At 43.3% G+C, this 14609-nt stretch overlaps 1 protein-coding gene across 2 annotated transcripts; it reads left to right on the top strand.

The window, feature by feature from the left end:
* The first annotated feature begins 6405 nt into the window (after positions 1–6405).
* Positions 6406–10802, top strand: GDF5 (growth differentiation factor 5). Of its 2 annotated transcripts, XM_054045833.1 has the most exons (3): positions 6927–7057; positions 7279–7376; positions 9095–10802. In XM_054045833.1, the coding sequence occupies exons 1-3, from the start codon at positions 7011–7013 to the stop codon at positions 9961–9963; spliced, it is 1014 nt and encodes a 337-aa protein (XP_053901808.1). In that variant the 5' UTR covers positions 6927–7010; the 3' UTR covers positions 9964–10802. The 2 variants fall into 2 exon arrangements, with proteins under 2 accessions (XP_053901807.1, XP_053901808.1); XM_054045832.1 differs by having other exon boundaries at positions 6406–7376.
* Positions 10803–14609: the final 3807 nt, after the last annotated feature.

Below are 14609 nucleotides of genomic sequence, written 5' to 3'. Positions count from 1 at the left end.
GGGTAACCGATAATATGAATGGACAGTACTATGTAGTAACTAATTATAAAAGATTTATATATAAAGGTCCTATTTGTAATGTCACTACTCCAAAGTTCTGTTTTACCCCTCAGATACATAGGCATTATTACAGTGTGTTTCACAGTGCTATCCCAGTATTTCAAAACAACTCTAAAACTACACTTCTCAGCTAAAGTCCCGAACCTAACATTCCCCCAGGCCCACTATATGAACCTAAAAACAATTGAAATAAAAAACCTGTCAACAGGTTGTATGAGGGAATGTGCAAACCACTGAACACATGGGACATGAATGCATGGATGGTTAAAGCAAAATGGCCAAGAAACAGTGTTTAGGCCCCCAGGTCATCTTACGCTTTTCTGAAATGATGGGTAAACATCCTCCCCATAAAAAGACAAAAAGCAGGGGAATATAGTAGTGAGAGAAAGTCTGGAGCTCCGGGCCTTGTGCAAGATCTGAGGCCTGAATGAAAGGCTGTGAACCAAAGTCAAGCCATGTATTAAATCAGACACTTACAAATTCACTGTCCCCAGCCCCCATTCGGAGGCACCAATCTGCAGGATGAAATCCCTAGTAAAGTTTGGGCTATGTAGTACTAGTGTGCTGCAAAGGATCCCCTTTATTTCTCCAAATGCACCCACATGTGGGAATTTAGTGCACCTTTTGGAGTGTCTTGTGCAGAAGGTCTGTTAAAGGGGCTGTGATTGTGGAGAACAGGGATATAAATTGCCAATAGTAACAAGTCAGCTCCAACAAAGATTTCACTTGTTGCTGAGTGGTGGGGACTGGCGAGTCTACCTTGTCTAACAGCGGCTTGTTTCTCCGTTCCCCAGAGTGTCTCCCAGGTATTTTGTCTCTGCACATCCAATACATCATTTGGCAGGGTTGGTGGTGAGGCCTGCTTCCCTGAGGGATTGAAATACTGCTCTGCCCCCCTGGAGATGCTCTGCCCAGGTATTTGTATAAATCACATCATCATCCAGATAGGCCCGAGTGGGGTAAGAATATCTGACCCATAAGTCTTTAAAATGTTGCTGGGATTGATAGAGGCCATAAGGTGTGGCAAATGCAGTCAACTCCCTGGACTCCGGAGGTAAGGGGATTTGCCAATAATCCTTAGTCCTTAGTAAGGTCCAACATTGTTATGGATTGGGCCTTCCCCAGTCCATCTAGCACAGGAGTTCTCAACCAGGTGTCCGAGGCCCACAAGCAGGTTTCAGGGGGTCCGCCAAGCAGGGCTGGCATTAGACTCACTAGAGCCCAGCCCAGGTCAGAAAGCCGAAGCCCCGCCGCCCCGAGCCCTGCCACCTGGGACTGAAGCCAGAGACTGAACAACTTAGTTTCGTGGGACCCCTCTAGTGTGGGGCCTGAGGCAATTGCCCTGCTTTCTGCCCCCAGTGCTGGCCCTGGCTTTTATACGGGGTGCTGGAACAGTTTGTACAGTGGGGGGGCTGAGAGCCATTGAACCAAACTGTAAACCCTGTACATGATGGAAAAAACTTCAAGCCAGGGGGTGCAGCTGCACCCCCAGTTCCAGCAACTATGCTTTTATATGCAGAAAAACAGTTGTGGCACAGGTGGGCCATGTAGTTTTTATAGCATGTTTGGAGGGGCTTCAGAAAGAAAAAGGCTGAGAACCTCTGATCTAGCATCTCATCAATCCTAGGCATAGGGTACATATCAAATTCAGATACTCTGTTTTCTTTGCGGTAGTCAATACAAAACTGAATACTGTAGTCTGGTTTTGGGAGCAGCGTGATTTGACCAGACCGTTCACTGTGGGATTCCTCAATTACCCCCAGTTGGAGCATGCTCTATAGTTTTTTTTTTCTTTTTTACAGTGTCTCTTAGCCACTGTTATCCAGAAGTGGCCCTTCTGGGTTTAAGATGAATGTAGTGGGTGCAGGGTGTTCCCCCGAGATACAGGGTGTCACACCTGCGCCCTTAGTTTACTGCAAGAGGGTTAGTAACTGAGTATCTCAAAAGCAGTTTGTGTTATAGTTCTCTTGGCATCCAGCCATTAAGGCCATGAGGCAGCGTGCCTCAGTTTCCCCCGAACCCAGCAAACTAGGTTTGTTATGGTTTCTCCGCTGTGGTAAGCTTTAAGTCTCTTTACAGGTATTAATTGAAAAGTAGCATTATCATAAGGTTTAACATCCGTGTCAAAATTCTTATCCCCAAAACTTAACATGAATACCAAAAATTTTATCACAGATGTGCGTTTACAAGTATCTTTATGATACCACGTCCTCTGTTCAAATAGTGTAGTTTGAGGTTAGTTTGTTCATTACCCAGGGTGTCCTTTGACACTCCCCCATGTAATCAGTCACTGGCTTTTCTTTCCCTCCAGTGTTCCCCTCTGTGTGAGCTCTTAATTTAATCATTTTTCTGGAATTTTGGTATCTCAGGGTCTGGCAAGATAAGGGTTCAGGGGGCTCCTACACATTGGCTGGCCCTTTGGGGAGCGGTCTCCCAACCCCAGGACTGTACATATGCAGAAAATCCAGCTCCCCTTTTGGGGTTACCTGGTGTTTCCCCCTCCCAGCACTGAGTCCTTCCCTGCCCCCTAGAGGGCTGTGACCTGTGCTCTCTGGGCTAGGTGTGTTTACCCTTTAATCAGATGCACCTTTTCCCAGCTGCTTTTCCATAACTGCTTCCTGTCTCTCACCAGCTTGGGGGAAAACACCCCTTCTCTGTCAGTTGGGTCATTTGTGTTCTCACAAACTACCACCTGGCAATATCCTGGTCTCAACTCTTCTGCTGTCCCAGGCATTGGAGTTGCATCTTGATGTAAAGAGAGACCGTTACTTTCCAAAAACTTACCAGAAATAGCATCCTGAAAAACTGGGACCTGGATTGGGGTACCGTCAGGGCTGTCCGTAGCATTTTGGGTGCCTTATGCAGCCCCCCAGGCCTCCCTCCCCACTGGGTCTGGGAGGCAGGAGCTGTGGGGGGGCACTTTTGCGGGCCCAGAGTGGCCCAGGGGATTAGCGGGGGGGCTGGGAGCAGCCCACTCAGCTTCCCTTGCCCAAGCCCCAGCCATGTCGCTCGGGGAAGGGGGCTTGGGAGAAGGGATTCCCCCCTGCACTCACTAGCAGTGGTGGGAAGTGGAGCAGCCTGGCCCCAGCCACTGGTGAGTGCGGGGGCCGGGGAGGTTGGGGAAAGGACACCCCCCCCCCGCACTCGCCGGTGGCCCCAGCCAGCTCTACTCCGCCAGCTCCCAGCCACGGGGCTCCGCTTCCCGCCACCAGTGAGTCGGGGAGACGGGGGGGAGAACCTTTCCCTAACCCCTCCCCCCCAGCGACACAGCCACAGTCTTTACATCTTTATCCCATAGACACTGCTTTACATCAGCCTTCCATATGCTTAGGAAATGCTCTTGAGCAACAAGATCAAGCATTACTTCAAAACTTGCCACCTCTTTACTCCTCACCCATTTTCCCAACAAATCTTTCATTTTGTTTACATACTCCCCATTACTCACGCCAATATCCCTCTTAAGATTCCTAAATTTAACCCTATACGTTTCAGGGGTAATCTGAAACTTCGCAAAACAGGAACTCTCTTATCAGGGATTTCATGTATTACACATAGCCGTTCAAAGGTAGTCAGATATTCAGCAATATCGTCCTCCTCGCTGTATGCAGGACATAAGTGTTCCCATTTGTGGGTTTTGGAGTGATGGGAGTCGTTGGGTCAAGGGTCTCTGGTTCTGCTTCTCTAGCAAGTCCTGCTGGTGTTTTCTCTCTCTCTCTCTTTTTCTTTCTTCCATAGCCCTTCTGTGTGCAGCCTCTTCTTTGGGCCTCATTTCTGCCTGCCCCATTTGGAAACTTGCGGTCCTTTGCCTTCTCTGGCGCTTCCAATCTGGCCAGCTCTAATTTTGTAGCTGCTTCACTGATAGTCATTTTTCTGCTTTCTTGTGCTTATTTCCCTCACCCAAAACAAACAAACAAACAAACAAACACAGAAAATAACAAAACTGTGACCTCCTCCTAACTGTCCTTAGCCACTGCACTTAAGACTCACTTAAAATCACAAATATCAGTGCTTAAAGTGTGAACTCCACTTGGGGTAATAAGCTGTACATACATCCTGCTCGCTGCGCCACTGTGATGTTCCCCTGGTGTTATCTGGACCAGTGATCTGCTAGGTCACTCCAATCCCTGAATCTGGGGGCCAGCCTTACACTGCTCCGCTGTGAGAACCCCCACTCCTGGGCTATTCACACACAGCCCCTGGCATGTAAGCTGCTTGGATTATGCAACGGAATGACACTAGCCAATATCTCCAGTCCCAGACACAACCCTAGGAACCTCCATCTTGCAGTGTCCAGTTATGCCTGCTGGACGCTGCAAGATTATATGAGTTTGTCAATTTAACAAAGAAATTGATATGTACCAGGCTTGTTATCCCAAGGGGAGTCTCTGACACACTTCAAACCAAACGCAGTGGTTTGAGCATTGGCCTGCTAAACCCAGGGTTGTGAGTTCAATCCTTGAGGGGGCCATTTAGGGATCTGGGGCAAAAATCTGTCTGGGGATTGGTCCTGCTTTGAGCAGGGGGTTGGACTAGATGACCTCCTGAGGTCCCTTCCAACCCTGATATTCTATGATTCTAATAAACAAACAAATTTATTAACTACAAAAGATAGATTTTAAGTGATTATAAGTCAAAGCACAACAAGGCAGATTTGATCAAATGAAATAAAAGCAAAACGCATTCTAAGCTGATCTTAACACTTTCAGTGCCCTTACAAACTTAGATGCTTCTCACCACAGGCTGGCTGGTTGTCCTTCAGCCGGGATCTCCCCTTTGATCAGCGCTTCAGTCGCTTGGTGGTGGTGTCTGTAGATGTAGGTGGAAGAGAGAGGAAGAGCATGGCAAACGTCTCTCCCTTTTATCATGTTCTTTCTTCCCTTTTGGCTTTACCCCTCCCCCCCTCAGGGTCAGGTGAGCATTACCTCATCACAGTCCCAAACTGGCCAAGGGAAGGGGGGGTGACTCACTCGAGAGTCCAACAGATCCTTTGTTGCTGCCTAGGCTAGTGTCCTTTGTTCCTGTGAGGCTGGGCTGGGTTTGTCCCATACATGCCCTGATGAGGTGTGAACTGGAGAGTTTTGTCTGGGCTTGTTTTAAGCCATGAGAACACATTTTCATCCTCATAACTATATACATGAAATGACAACCTATAACATTACTATAACAACAATGCTCAGTGCATCATGAGCCTTCAAAGACACCCGACATGACAAACTTTGCATTGGATACCACACAATCATATTATAAGGATGAACATGGGAGTGCGGGGTGTTTCCCCCAAGATACAGGGTGCCACAGCTACCTACGCCAACAGGAGGGCTTCTTCCATCAAAATAGCCCTGTCTACACTGGAGGTTAGGTCAGTATAACTATGTGGCTCAGGGGTTTTTCTACACCCCTGAGCAATTTAGTTATACCAAGATAACTTGCTAGTGTAAACCAAGCCTGTGACTGGGAGTTTTAGAATCATGTCTCTCTGGCTCCCTCAATGCCTTAGGTTGACAGAAACTCTATTTTCCTGCAGGGGACACTGCTGCTTAATTCTGGACAGAATCAGAACTGATGGGTAAGCTCTATAGTCAGGGAACGTTACAGAAATGGGGAAATCTGGAGAGGCATGAAAATGCTGTCTACAAATCAGGGAAACATTCCCTCTGTATTTCATGAGGCTTCAGTTCATTTGTTCAAGTGTTTGCATCAAACTGAAATTAACTTTATTTTCTGAAAGTGTAACAATAAATGGCTTCAAAATATGTTTATTGTGTGAATGGATGCATATGATGTTGTTAGCAAAGTCCTTCAGTTACCAAACGAAAAAGCAACTTCACTGTTGCAATTATCAGGAAAAGATTCCAAGTCCAGAACTGTTTGAAATATGTCTTATGAATCATAAGATATTTGAATGTATTTATTCCAATAGATTCTGTACAAGATTCATACTGTTAGTTTGTACTTTGTTCTGTTCAAATGTGAAGTTCATCTAAGGCTAATGTAAAGGTCGTATTGCCACTTTAAAAGGCATCCTCTGGAGTTTTGATCGTACAGAGTTGTTTCACATGAAGCAGAGTATGACTCATGCTAATGGAAAGGGTAAAGAAGATTTTTTTTAAAGAAATATATCGCAGTTAAATTAGTTTAGACAGCATGACATCAGAGAGTAATTAAATAGGTTTTTGTTGGAATTCCGTTTCCAATTCCTGAGTTCAGGTTTGTAAAAAATTTCTAAGCACCTGCAGGTCTCTGTGTGTGAAATATTTTCACTGGAAAGGATTCAAAACTTTAAAAAAAAAAAAAAAAAAGAAAGAAAAAGAAACTTGTAACACAGAGGCAGCATTACGCCATTCTTCCTTCTTGGAAAAAAAACCCTTCAGATTTAAACAAGACTCCTTCAAGCTTTCAGTCAGTTTTACAGAAGAAAAAGGGGTGGTAAACCTTCTCTTTTCAAGAACAAGTTCTTTTTAGCTGCTAACTGAGGCCAGGAGAAGATTAGATCTGAATAAATGAGCATTTCCACTATGGGACTGGATACAAATGTTAAACAAACAGATTTAAAGTGTATTAAGCTTAAAAGAAAACTATTCCTGCTGACTTCAGTTTTTAATTTCTTTCATGTTTTCTTATGCCAAACTGGAGGAACCTTTTCTGATTTTTTCTTTAGTGGCATTCAAAGGAAGACCAGAGGATGAAAATCTTGCACTTTTTCACTTTATTGCTTTGGCACTTGACTTGGTTTTACCTAGTTCTAGTTTCTGTAGTGTTGAGTAATTCCGAAGCAGGTCAGAGTAATCCAGGATCCAAGTTAGGATTGTTAAAAGCAGAAGGAAAAGAGACAAATCCCTCGCCAAGGGCAGGTACCTTTAGGACTGGAAACCATGGATATAGTGCTGGGACCTTAAAGGCGAGAGCTAAAAGCAATACTGTTCAAGCAGCAGCTCTCTTGGCAAAGAATAATGAATCAAAGAAGAGTCTCTCTAGAGAAGGGACCACAGACACAAAGGTAGGACAGTCCCCAAACAGACAATCTGGAGTAAGGACAGTGACCCCAAAGGTTCAGAACCTTGGCAGCAAAGCCTCGCTCAGAAAAACTGGCACAGGCAATACTGATGCCAGTTCTTACAAAACCAAAAAGACTAAAGAGCCTATAACACAAAGGGAACCTAAAGAGACTTTCAAACACCCCCCTATAACGCCACATGAATACATGCTCTCCCTCTACAGGACTCTCTCGGATGCAGAAAGAAAAGGCATTAATGGAAGTGTAAAACTGGAGACTGGACTTGCCAATACAATAACAAGCTTTATAGATAAAGGACAAGGTAAGAAAGGAGCTACAGCATTTATGAGTGTGAGTGTGTGTGTGTGTGTGTGTGTGTGACATTGGTATGTGTGTGATGCATGTCTGCATGTATTGTTAATTGAAAAATAATGCTCATTAAAAATAGCTTGACTGATTCGAATGTAATCAGAATCATGTAACTTATAGGCAGTTTTTGTCTTTTCAGTTTAAGCTTAGAAGATTCTTCTGGCAGCAGGACATAGTATTTGTACGCTAGTTAAGCAAAACATTTAGGGACACATTTTCAAAGGCTTTTTGATGCCTAAAGATGCAGCTAGGTGCCTAATGGGATTTTCAAAAGCACTGGGGCACCTAACTCCTATTGAAATGAATGGCTGTTAGATGCCTAGGTGATTCTGAAAATCCACTGACTGCCTGTCTGCACGTTTAGGTGCCTAAACACCTTTGAAAATATGACTCGGAAGCTTTTTTCATACTTAAACTACAGTCGTTGGTAAAATACCATTTTATTTCTTGTTAGCCTTATGTCTACAGGCATATGGCGCTGTAAAGACAGTGCTATTTCTGTGCTTTTCCAGGAGCAAAACAAAGAGCTTCTTTGTGAAAATGCTGGCCTCTTCAAGGGGAGACCTGAGACTCTGTGGCACGAGTTTCTGATTGTGGAAAATTTTGAGAAAATTGAGCTAGCCTAGTGCACCCCTTCCTCCAATAAATGAACATGCTTCATTTCCTGTTCATCGCGTAGCTTCTTATTGGTGAGATGGACAGTGTCCCAGATCAGGTGTTCACCTGACTGCTCAAGTAGGGCAATTGGAGCCTAATGCTGCTCTCCATGATGTTAGGATGCATTTTTTCAGGGATTTCAGTGAGCATTGATGGTGCCCATGGAGAGCAGCTCCTGGGAATGCTATGGATGAGGGAGCAATGATGAGGCTGTCACCTGACAATCCATTCTAGAATGGGGACACAGAAGGCATTTAATGATCACAATTTGGCTGCTGTAGAGAAATGGAATGCTGTTCAGCAGAGCTGCATTCCAGATGAAATACTTGATTCTCCTTTGGAAGACAATGTCAATGTAACATGCTGAATTTAAATAGCCATTTTTCTTAATAATGCTTCTTATGAACCTTACCAGGCAATCATTCTGGGGGTTATATTTTTTGCTCCGTCAGAATAAGTTGTGAGCCTTGTGTAGTTAATAAAGCAGTTGTCCTGGTGCCTGGCAGTTCCTGGAGGATTTGGGTTTTAAAGGACAAATTAACCATTGTACTGTCTATTGGTGAAACTCACCTCTGTACAGGGGGCCACCATGAGGTCCAGGGACCACTTAAGCCCCACTTCAGTCCTATTTCAAGAATGTAAGTGGTGGCTATGCACTGTGAAGGCTCACACTTGAAGGAGGAATCTCTGCCAGTTGGCTAATTGATACTTTGGGGCCAGAAAACACACACAGGTGAGATGACATTTCTTTGGCTGAAACAAGAAGAGTTCAGAATGCCATTTCACTACTGAGTCGTTAAGCTCCTCTGAGTCTCAGCTCAGAGCAGATATTTATGACTGCGTCTGTATTGGTTAAAAGGCTCTTTATTATGACTTCCAAGACTGTGGGCTAATAGCGAGTGACCTTGTGAGTTTATGAGCAAACTTCAGAAGTAACAGGAGGAATTTTAGAGCTAATACTCATTCTTGTTTACAATAAACTTAAAAGTGTATGTGGTTTTTGTTTTGTTTTAGATGACCGAGCTCCAGCCATAAGAAAACAAAAATATGTTTTTGATATCAGTGCATTAGAAAAAGATGGTTTGTTGGGGGCAGAGCTGCGGATATTAAGGAAAAAGCCCTCTGAGACCTGGAAGCCTCATTCTCCTGGGAAAACTTCCCAAGTGAAATTGTTCAGTTGCCCCACAAACAGACAAGCAGCAACTCTCCTGGACTCTCGCACTGTCAGCATTGCAGATACGCCAAAATGGGAAGTATTTGACATTTGGAAACTTTTTAGGAATTTTAAAAACTCCGTTAACTTGTGTTTCGAACTCGAAGCTTTTGATAGGGGGAGAGCTATTGATCTAAGGAGTATGGGATTGAATAGAACAGGGAGGCAGGTCAATGAAAAGGCTCTCTTCTTGGTATTTGGGAGGACAAAAAAAAGGGACCTGTTTTTCAATGAAATCAAGGCGAGATCAGGTCAAGATGACAAAACTGTTTATGAATACTTATTCAATCAGCGGAGGAAGAGAAGAGCTCCTCTAGCAACGAGGCAGGGGAAGAGGCCCAACAAGAACCTGAAGGCAAGGTGTAGTAAAAAAGCTCTCCATGTGAATTTTAAGGATATGGGCTGGGATGACTGGATAATAGCCCCTCTGGAATATGAAGCTTATCACTGTGAAGGGCTTTGTGAATTTCCTCTTCGATCTCACTTAGAACCCACCAATCACGCAGTTATCCAAACGTTAATGAACTCAATGGACCCAGAATCTACTCCTCCAACTTGCTGTGTTCCAACCAGACTGAGTCCTATTAGCATTCTCTTTATAGACTCTGCAAATAACGTGGTCTACAAACAATATGAAGACATGGTAGTGGAGTCATGTGGTTGTAGGTAGCAGCACAATCCCTCACATTAATACATTAACAAAGATACTTACAAAAATTGACAAGAACCTCTTCTCAAACAAGAGTAACTAATCCTTTTAGCCCTAGCACAAGTATGTTTACAACAACGGTAATAAGAAACAATCTGCTAAAATCTCACTGTGTCTGTATGTCTCTTAGTGGTAGACACATTTTAGCAGTAGTTCAATATGTTACACTCCAAAGTTAGCCCAGAATGGGGCTTTGAGTAAAGAATTCCATAATCATAAGAGAATTGTTCTCACTAAAGATCACTTCCAAGGAAATTAAAATTCCATATCACAAAAAGCTTTGCTGTTTTAATCCCTAAGGATATTGTTAAATGTAAAGTCAATAGGCAGCATATACACCTCTTAAAAAACATTACTGTTCCTTTAAATGTTGTTCTTAAGACAAGTCTGAGTCCCACTTCCAATATCTTCCTCCCCATGTCCATTAGGAAATGTGTGAAGAGAATACTAATGTCTGTAAGAGAAAATAATGTCCCTAAACACTCAGAGTTTGGTGTAAATAGTTACACTGTAAGATTAACTTTTCCAATTAGCTCTTAAAATCATGTGTATATGAAAAAAAATCATTAAATATAATAATGTTGATTTAGTATTCGATTGTACATGGAGCTAGATAAATGCGGAAGCATATTTGTTTCGATGTATGTTTTGTTCCAAGCTTCATCTCTTTCTTAACTATTCACCCTATCCACTGGTATGTTGCAAGTTGTATTACTCTGTATAAGGTTCAAGCTGTTCTCAAGTGCTCGTAGTAAAATTACTCAGTAACAGCATAAAATGTAATAAATTATTGACACAGTGCTGTGGTGTAGCTAGCTCTCTTAATCTGCACAATTATAATTTTACTAACATCATTTGCTTTGAATCCTGTACAATAAATACAATGGAAAGGGAGCTGTCAGTAAGGCAGGGTGCTAACGGTGTCGATCCCATGTTTGTGTGTGTGTACCTTTGGTTGCCTCCAGTTGCATTTGTTCACTGTGGAAGTATCAGAAGAACTATTTGCTGAGAGAATGCAGGATGGTAGGGTGTGGGGTAAAGGGTTTATTAGGCTGAGTGTGGGATGAGAGTGGTGATTGCAAATGAGTGCCCCTAACTTTAGTGCACTGTATTGTGTGCATGCTGCATCTATTTTAGAAATATTTTAAGGTATGAATTTGTCTTGGGACTATTTTTTGTATCCCTCCACTGTGGGTCAATGGCGTGAGGAGCCCCACACTGTCCACCTCGCATCATGTGCTGCAGTGGGGTGGGGCAGTTGGCACAGAAGCTGACTTCTGTTGGCTTTATGCAGGAGGGGTGCCACCCCTCTGGTGAAACACAGTGAGACTCCAGCTCTGTTGTGCTGCCTGTGCAACTCAAAGGTGCCTGATCATAATGGAGAATCTGGCAATTATATTTTTAGATCTAGAAAAATGATTGTAGGTAACTTCCCAATGTATGATCCCTTTCCAATGGTATAAAGCTTCTACCTGCAGGACTGAATATGACCCATCCTGGGCCTTGTGCCAGGGTGATTTTTATTTTTTTTACAGGGCTGGGGGAGATGAGAATTCTGCGTTTGGGGACTAAAGGGGGAAGCATCACTCAACAGCAGGTTGATATACATTTTAAAGTGATGGCTGCCTGAAGCTGCTCAGGGCTTTGTAATACCTTATTAGAATAAGTCCTGGGGAGATGGATCAATGAGCAGGTAGTTAAACACGCATGGCTCTGCAGTTTATCCCATAGTTCTGAAATCTGCCTCATGGTTATCACCCACACACAAGTGCTATATATTCAAGTACAAGTAGCTATTAGAAAAGGAAAAATGCCATTGTTCTGTGTATGCTGTGTAAACAAGCTCGCTGAACTTACATAAGGATTTTTTGTACTGATCCGTACATTGGTTTGTCTAAAAAAAAAAAAAGCATTCCCCCATCCCTTGGACTGAAACCAACACAACCTTTCCTGAAGGTAGAAAAATTTGGTGAAGTTTCTTATTCTGTTTGATAGAGGTTGTTGACAGCTCTTGAAGCCTGGGGCGGGGCAGGCAGCAGAAGGAACTCAGTACCATAGCGAAAACCACCCTGAGGAGATTTGCAACCCAATTATGTAGCTCAAAGAACCACAGAGTCATGTACTTCAGACATGAGCAAGACCAGCTTGTCTTTCCAGCCATTTGTAAGGAAAATATGGCCTAATTTCCCCCTTTCTTAATTTCATCTCACAGATTCTAATGCAGATAATTTGGATAAGCAACTGCTGGGAACTTCTTCAGACCAAACCTCTGAGCTTTACTCATCACTACGGGCTTGTCTACACTACCACGCGGGGTCGATCTAAGATATGCAACTTCAGCTACTGAAGTTGACGTACTTAAATCTACTTACCGTGGTGTCTTCACTGCGGTAAGTTGACAGCTGGCATTCTCCCGTTGACTCTGCTTGCGCTTCTCATTCTGGTGAAGTATCGGAGTCGACGGGAGAGTGCTCAGCGGTCGATTTATCGCGTCTATACTAGCCACGATAAATCGTCCCCCGCTGTATTGATCGCTGCCCGCCAATTCAGAGGGTAAAGTAGATAAGCCCCACCTTTCACTACAAAGCTGGAACTTTTAGGTGAAATTACAAAGAGATTTGCCAAGAATTCCAAGGACCATAGATTTCAGGCTCTTTCTCACATGTCCAGTTACTACCGCCTATCCACCTACCTTCACTGCCTGATACCACACTGCCACAACCCTTTGTGAAAAGTGTCTGCCCCAAATGTACTTTTGTCACTAATGCTGCATCAGAAGGCAAGAAGAAGAAACATTATACCAGGGAGCAGGAGACATGATGGCTGGAAGCATGACAATAGGAGAGAGACATGGAGGATTTGTTTGTGATGCCCTACTACAATTCTTCCTGATTCCATCTCTTTCTTCCAGTCCCACTGCTGTCATTCTTACTGTCATACTTCTTAATGCTGTGCCTCCTATGGCAGCATTCTCCTGTCATGCCTCCTGCCACCATTCTGCATACTGCCATACCTCTGCACATGACAGATAATGGCATAGAGAGTACATTTATAAAGTTTGCAGATGACACCAAGCTGGGAGGGGTTGCAAGTGCTTTGGAGGAGAGGATTAAAATTCAAAATGATCTGGACAAACTGGAGAAATGATCTGAAGTAAATAGAATGAAATTCAATAAGGACAAATGCAAAGTATCCACTTAGGAAGGAACAATCAGTTGCACACATACAAAGTGGGAAAGGACTGCCTAGGAAGGAGTACGGCGGAAAGGGAATTGGGGGTCATAGTGAATTACAAGCTAAATATAAGTCAACAGTGTAACACAGTTGCAAAAAAAAACAAAAATCATTCTGGGATGTATTAGCAGGAGTGTTATAAGCAAGACATGAGAAGTAATTCTTCCACTCTACTCCAGGCCTCAGCTGGAGTATTGTGTCCAGTTCTGGGTGCTACATTTCAGGAAAGATGTGGGCAAATTGGAGAAAGTCCAGAGGACAGCAACAAAAATAATTAAAGATTTAGAAAACATGACCTGTGAGGGAAGATTGAAAAAATTGGGTTAGTTTAGTCTGGAGAAGAGAAGACTGAGAGGGGACCTGGTAACAGTTTTCAAGTACATAAAAGGTTGTTACAAGGAGGATAGTCCCAGAAACAATGGGCTTAAATTGCAGCAAGGGAGGTTTTTTGGCCTGCTAAACTCAGGGTTGTGAGTTCAATCCTTGAAGGGGCCATTTGGGGATTTAGTTGGGGATTGGTCCTGCTTTGAGCAGGGGGTTAGACTAGGTCCCTTCCAACCCTGATATTCTATGATTCTATGAAAACATTGGGAAAAAACTTCCTGTCAGGGTAATTAAGCACAGGAACAAACTGCCTAGGAAGATTGTGGAATCTCCATTACTGGAGGTTTTTAAGAACAGGTTAGACAAACACATGTCAGGAATGGTCTAGTTATTACTTAGTCTTGCCTTGAGTGCAGATGACTGGACTAGATCACCTATTGAGGTCTCTTCCAGTCCCACACCTCCATGATTCTATGATTTCTTGCTGCCACACCTCCTGTTACTATATCTCTCTTTTACTGTCATGTGCTGTTGAGAAATCTGTAAGCTTGTGAACAGTATTTACTGGACTCAGCTGGCATTAAGGAAGCATCAGGTGAGGTTCCATAGTTAAGATTGAGATGAATTAAAGCAATTCTCCCCAAATTTACAACAATTACTCTTTGGGAACAGAGAGTTTTCTGAGAATTTACAAGTAAATCCATTAGTTATTTTACAAGTTAAAGTTAATTAACAATGAGCTCTTTGAGAAATTTAGCATCCGTCTGTTCAACCTTTTCTCTGTCCCAAATTTCAGAGTAGCAGCCGTGTTAGTCTGTATCTGCAAAAAGAACAGGAGTACTTGTGGCACCTTAGAGACTAACAAATTTATTTGAGCATAAGCTTTCGTGGGCTACAGCCCACTTCATCGGACGCATAGAATGGAACATATAGTGAGGAGATATATATACATACAGAGAACATGAAAAGGTGGGAGTTGCCCAACCAACTCTAAGAGGCTAATTAATTAAGATGAACTGTTGTCAGCAGGAGAAAGAAAACTTCTCCTG

The sequence above is a fragment of the Malaclemys terrapin genome, chromosome 12 (assembly GCF_027887155.1).
Source record: "Malaclemys terrapin pileata isolate rMalTer1 chromosome 12, rMalTer1.hap1, whole genome shotgun sequence".
In the NCBI taxonomy this organism is placed as follows: domain Eukaryota; kingdom Metazoa; phylum Chordata; order Testudines; family Emydidae; genus Malaclemys; species Malaclemys terrapin.
This window is presented reverse-complemented; position numbering and strand designations above follow the sequence as displayed.